General features: G+C 51.4%; 1 protein-coding gene across 1 annotated transcript in view; it reads left to right on the top strand.

Moving 5' to 3' along the window:
- Window positions 1-203: 203 nt before the first annotated feature.
- The window catches only part of LOC144246558 (uncharacterized), a gene marked incomplete at its 5' end in the record, with an annotated part of 597045 nt that continues 591248 nt past the window's right edge, over window positions 204-6000 (top strand). Inside the window, 2 exon segments of the mRNA XM_077784467.1 lie at window positions 204-566; window positions 651-1240. Of these exon segments, the coding sequence (XP_077640593.1) occupies window positions 204-566; window positions 651-1240 (953 nt within the window).

The following is a 6000-nucleotide window of genomic DNA, read 5'->3' as shown; positions in this document are numbered from 1 at the left end:
CAGGAGGAACTCCCAGTCCAAGATGCTCTGTTCTTTTTTTTTCCCCCCAGACCAGGATTTTTCATTCCCGGGGAGGAATGAAAATGGAGGAAATGGAGGAGGAGGAAAAGCCCTGGAGATCCCGCACAAGGAGTGGCAGCAAACCCAGCCCAGGGAGCTGCAGGGAGGAAAGAGCCCCCCTGAGCCAGGAAGGCGGGCAGAGATCCAGCCAGAGCTCAGAGCTGGTGGAGAAACCTCGTGGCAGGGAGAAGCCCCACAAGTGCTTGGAATGTGGGAAGGGTTTCAGCCGGAGCTTGGATCTGATCGAGCACCAGGTGATCCACACTGGGGAACAGCCCTACGAGTGTGAGGAATGTGGGAAGCGTTTCCGCTGGAGCTCCAACCTGAGACATCACCAGAGGATCCACACCGGGGAGAGGCCCTTTGAGTGTGGGGAGTGTGGGAGGAGCTTCAGCCAGAACTCCATTCTGATCCAACATCAGAGGATCCACACTGGGGAAAAGCCCTTTGAGTGTGGGGAATGTGGAAAGAGCTTCAGCCAGAGGAGCAGCCTGATGCAGCACTCGGTAATCCACACTGGGGAAAAGCCCTTTGAGTGTGGGAAATGTGGGATGAGCTTCAGCCAGAAGGGCCACCTGATGCAACACCAGAGGATCCACACTAGGGAAAAACCCTATGAGTGTGGGGAATGTGGGAAGAGCTTCAGGCACAGCTCTGGCCTGAGGAGGCACGAGAGGATCCACACTGGAGAAAAGCCCTACGAGTGTGGGGTGTGTGGGATGAGTTTCAGCCTCAACTCCCAGCTTACGGAACACAAAAAGATCCATACTGGGGAAAAGCCCTACAAGTGTGGGGAATGTGGGAAGAGTTTCAGAGAAAGCTCAGCCCTGATTCGGCACCAGGTAATCCACACTGGGGAACGGCCCTACACCTGCTTGGAATGTGGGAAGAGCTATGGGTGGCACTCAGACCTGAGAAAGCACCAGCGCATCCACAGCGGGGAGAAGCCCTACGAGTGTTCCCAGTGTGGGAAGAGGTTTCGGATCAGCTCCAGTCTCCTCGTACATCAGCGGAGTCACACAGAGGAGAGGCCCTACCGCTGCCCCGACTGCGGGAAGGGCTTCAAGCACAACTCCCACCTCACCGTGCACCGGCGCATCCACACTGGGGAGAGGCCCTACGAGTGTGGGAAGTGTGGGAAGAGCTTCTCACAGAGATCAGCCTTGATCAAACACCAAAGGAGGCGCCACTAAGGGGGGAAGCCCTGTGAGTTCCCCAAGGGTGGGAAGAGCTTCTTATGCTCATCCCAGCTCCATTCCCTATGGGAGGATCCACATTGGATGATCCTCAGTGACCTTCATTGGGCAGTCTTGGTGATCTATGGGCCTGGTTATCTGTGTTGGGAAGACACTTGGCTGGGAGGCTCCACATCTTCCTCGTTCCCTGTGGGCACCTAGATAAACCCAGTGGCAGGAACATCCATTGGGGCACAGACCAACAATGGGAATTCCTTGGGGAGAGCAGATTTAATGACTTCCAACTCCATAAAATCTTTTGCACTCAATCCTATATTCTGGTGGCATCAAGGAATACTGAATGGTCTTGGAGGTATGTCCTAGGTTGACTATATGATGCTTGTATCTCCAGTTGTCTGTTGTGTTTATGGTGAATTATAATTTTTGCACCTTTAAGACTTGTTCCGAGAGCAAAGGAGGGAGAGAAGGGCAGAGTTTGTTTTCAGAAACTGCACTCACTCCTCCACATTCCTGCTCCTGGGCCAGGTTGTCTGCAGATGGACAGACAGAGGTACAGATCTCTCCTTTGCTGTTAATTAGTTTTAGCTAGCTGTGGCAGAGAAGTTCCCTGGACTGTGGCTGCTTTTCCCTTTTCTTTGGACCTGTTTAAACCTGCTCTGGCCTGAACACCCAGAAGAGCACCGGCAGCTCACACCTGTGGCCCAGCGGGCCAGGCCTGGACTGTGGCATTTCCAGCACCGGAGGGACTGATAAGAGACTGAGGGAGCTGAGCTACAACCCACGGAGGGACTTCCTGAGTTTGTCTCTTTTAGAGCAGCAAGAGGTTTTATTGTTTAATATTGTTTAGGTTTTATTCTTTAAAAAACAGTTTTTTCCACTGTTCTCCAAGGAGATACTTTTCCCAAACTGGCTGGGGGAGGAGCCAATTGAATCAGCTTTCCAGAGGAATCCCTTTGGAGGTTCTCTCCCAAATTTGCTCTGAACCAGGACAAGGTCTTTTCCAACTTCAGGGATTCCACGATTTTGATTTCCTATTGCCCAAGGGTGTCTTCTGCAGCCAGATGGTGGAAAAACTGGGGAAAAGACCAAGATTTTGGAGACAGTGGGTTAGAAACTCCACCAAAAAGGTTCTTCCCTCCACCCAAGCACGTGGATCCTCAGCCGGCATGGACATGGAAGTCTTTTTCTTTTGGCCTTGATTTTGTTTTCATTTCTCTTTATCCCTTTAAAATATCCAATATTGAAGTAAAAATAGACATTGAACTAAGTTAGTGGATGTGGTCATGGTAGGACACAGACATGGTGGGACACGTGTAAGAATGTGCCCTCTGTTGACAGAGTAGACAAGTTAACCTTTTGTTCCCTTAAAAAGGACAAAAGGCCAGGTGTTTCTCTCCTCAATTTGGTTGAAAGACACCTCATAGGACCTCTGGGACTTCACCTCAAACTTAAGGGTAGCTAATTGGACAGGAGCAAAAAAGTCCCACCTAAGCAATTCCCTAGAAAAGAAGAGAACAAAAGAAGTTAATTGCTTTTGTGAAGTGTTTTAGCAAGAGCAAGAACCTCTTGCCCTGACTTGGCTTTTCTCTGTAAAAAGCTTTTTTATTTTTGCCTTTTATTAAAACTTTTTATTCCCAACACTGTCACATGAGCCATCCTGCTTGTTTTATGCCACCTGAGGTAGCTGAGCTATCAGGGGTATAATGCTTATCTCTGAGAGCTTATAAGACCAGGCTCAAAAAGAGAAAAAGCATTAGACATGGAGAGTGACATGGGCACGCATGGACATGGAGGGGGACAGGGCCATCCCTAGGGACATGGGGAGACACAGGCATGGATGGAGACATGGGGGACAGTGACAGGGATGGAAACATGGTGGGGAGATAGCCATGGGTGAGGACATGGTGGGACATGGCCAGTGACAAGTGGGGACATGGCCATGGCTGGTGCCATGGGAGGAACTTGCAGGGGATGTGGGGGATGCTGGGTTTGAGGGAGTTGAGGGTTCCTGGGCAGGACTTGGACCTTGCTGAGGCCTTTGGGGAGCCCAGGCCGAGTGGCTCCAGCTGCGCTGGGAGACCCTGGTGGAGGTTCTGGGGCAGCTGCTCAAGGACCCCTGACCTGGAGCCCCAGGTGGGCACTGGGCTCCTGGAAGGGGATGAACATCCTTGTCCCTAGGAGGGAAATCCCAACACCCCCAGGGTGTTGGGGACAGCTGAGGGGCCACAACAGGGAGGGGAAAGCCCAACAGAGCTGTCCTCCTCCTAAGCTACATCCTAAATATCCCAAAACTCAGGGATTCCTCCCAGGAAAAAGCTGCCAGGAGCTGCCTGAATTGAGGGAAAGGGGGGATGTGATCCCCAAACTGAACAGGAGGGGCCTGGATCCCCAAATCCAAGCCCAGGGGTGAGAGGTAGAGCTGGAGGCACAATGGGGAAGGAGTGGGAGAGCAGGAGAAAAGAGGATTCCGACCAGGAGAGGAATGGGACCCTCAGATTGAGTTGGGAGGGGTCTTTGGGTTGGGGGAACAATGGGAGTGGGGAGGGAAGGGTGGGGATGGGATCAAAAATGGGTGGTTCCATGGGGATCCCTTAGTGTCCCCATCGCTTGATCCCTGGAGTGATTTCCGTGAGGCTCTGGGAGGGGGGAATGGATCTGCACTGGGTGGGTCCCCAAGCCCCCTGCCCATACCTGGGGGGCTCATGGGAGGTTCCCTCTACCCAAACGCTGGTGCTGCAGCCATGGGGGAGAGGTGGGTAGGAAAGGGGGATTTGGGGTGGTCAGGGAGGAGGAGCAGTAGGAAGAGGAGAGAGAGATGAGGAGGAGGTTAGGGAAAAGAAGGAACAGGAACAGGAGGAGGAAGAGGAGGAACCGCAGCAGATCCACACGGTTTGCCTGCCCTTCTGCTGAGTCTGCAGCTCCCCTGGTCAGGGCAGCATTGACTCCCCCAGATCCTGTAGGTAAGTGGGGAGGGGGAGCTCACCCCAAATCCATTGGGGGATTTCTGGGAGTTTTTTTTGCAGGGAAAGGGATATTTGGATCTTGCATTGCCCCAAAGGTGAGACGCAGATGCCCCTTTGGGGACTTGTGAAGGGTTCCTGTAGCGATCTCTGTACTGGCTGGGGCAGTGGTAACAGTTTGGGGGGGGACATTGGTTTTGGGGTTCCAATTGGCATCGGAGTGGGGAGAGCAGCAATGGCCAATCCTGGAGCTGGGGGATCCCAGCAGCCTGGAGGAGTGGGGGACTCTGGAGATGAGCAGAGTCTGGGCCCATCCAACTGTGAACAGGGTGGTGACTTCTCGAGCTGGACTTGGGCAGCAGGACCAAGGTGCTCACCCTTTGTTTTTCCCCCAAGCCAGGATTTGTCCATCTGTCCTGGGTTGTAAGATAAGCTTGTATTCTATTTGCCATCTGTTGAAGGCAAACCTGTTGGGCAGGTTTTGTTATCTTTTCCAAGAACTGGTTTTGCTCCTAAGAGGTAATGGTTTGTTAGTGGGCCATTGACTGATTCAATGCAGGGCTGGTAACATAACACCATCCTATTGTGAGATGTTCCACCCAGAGGGGGGAAGCCAAGCACTCTTTTATTGGATATAAGGGGGTACCTTTTTGGGGACAGAGCAGCTCTTTACTTTGGGGGATTGCCAGAGAAGCAGCTCTCTCTCTCTCTCTTCGCGGGATTCCCAGAGAAGCAGCTCTCTCTCTCTTCTTCGCGGGATCTCGCAGCAAAACAGCCGGGGAGGCGGCGGCGGCGGAGCTCGGAGGCAACCCCGGCGCAGAGGAAGACCGTCCCCACTGCCACCAGATCTTCAGAGGAAAACTATACCCTTCAAAAGATCACCACTGCAGCTGCAATTCATCAACCACTGCAAGGGGAGCAATTGTCCCAGCAGGACTGCTACTGGCACCCCGAATCCTCAGGTTCTGGACTTTTTCACTGGTTTTGTTTGTACCGATTGCATTTGCCTTTTTAAATTGTTGTCTAGTTTTCTCCTAGTAAAGAATTGTTACTCCCATTCCCATATCTTTGCCTGAGAGTCTTTTGATTTAAAACTCCTAGTAATTCGGAGGGAGGGGGTTTACTTCTCCATTGCAGAGGAGGCTTTAGCCCTCCTTCGCAGATTCCTGTCTTGTCGAACTTAGACAGATTTTGGCGCATCAACGTGTGGCTCGAGGGCATTGAGAGGGAAAAAGGATTAACAGTTCTTAAGTAATTTGGTTTTTTGTTGCGTGTAAAAACATCTTCAGCATCACCATGTGGTCTAGTTTACCTTGGTTTGGGTGGCATGTGATCGTAGCTATACTTTTTCCATTTGCAGACCCTTATCTAAAAATGGGTCCTATAACTAAGGCTACGGTGTCTGTTATCAAGTTTGGCTTCTGGGTTAATTGGGTGAGGAATTCATGGATCTTTAATTTCCTCTGGAAGGCAGGTACATGGATTCATAGCTATCACACGTTAACTGTATGTTTTTGGGGTTACTTTAATAACGGTACCTACTGCGAGGAAATAGCGCCTGGGCAAACTTTCTCCCAACCTTTTAACCATCTTTTTGGGTCTGCTCCACCAGTTCTCAAAGGGTTAAGATCCTTTCTAAGTGCTAATGATACCATACAATGGGTGGTGTTGCTGATAGTCCTGTAATATTTAGCATTCAGAGATAAGGGAAGATTAACCTGGATAACTACCCTCACAGCTACACCACAGACTCGAGATGCTGCTGCTCCAGAGCCTGACCCTGC

Source organism: Lonchura striata, chromosome 6, assembly GCF_046129695.1.
Source record: "Lonchura striata isolate bLonStr1 chromosome 6, bLonStr1.mat, whole genome shotgun sequence".
Lineage (NCBI taxonomy): Eukaryota > Metazoa > Chordata > Aves > Passeriformes > Estrildidae > Lonchura > Lonchura striata.
This window is presented reverse-complemented; position numbering and strand designations above follow the sequence as displayed.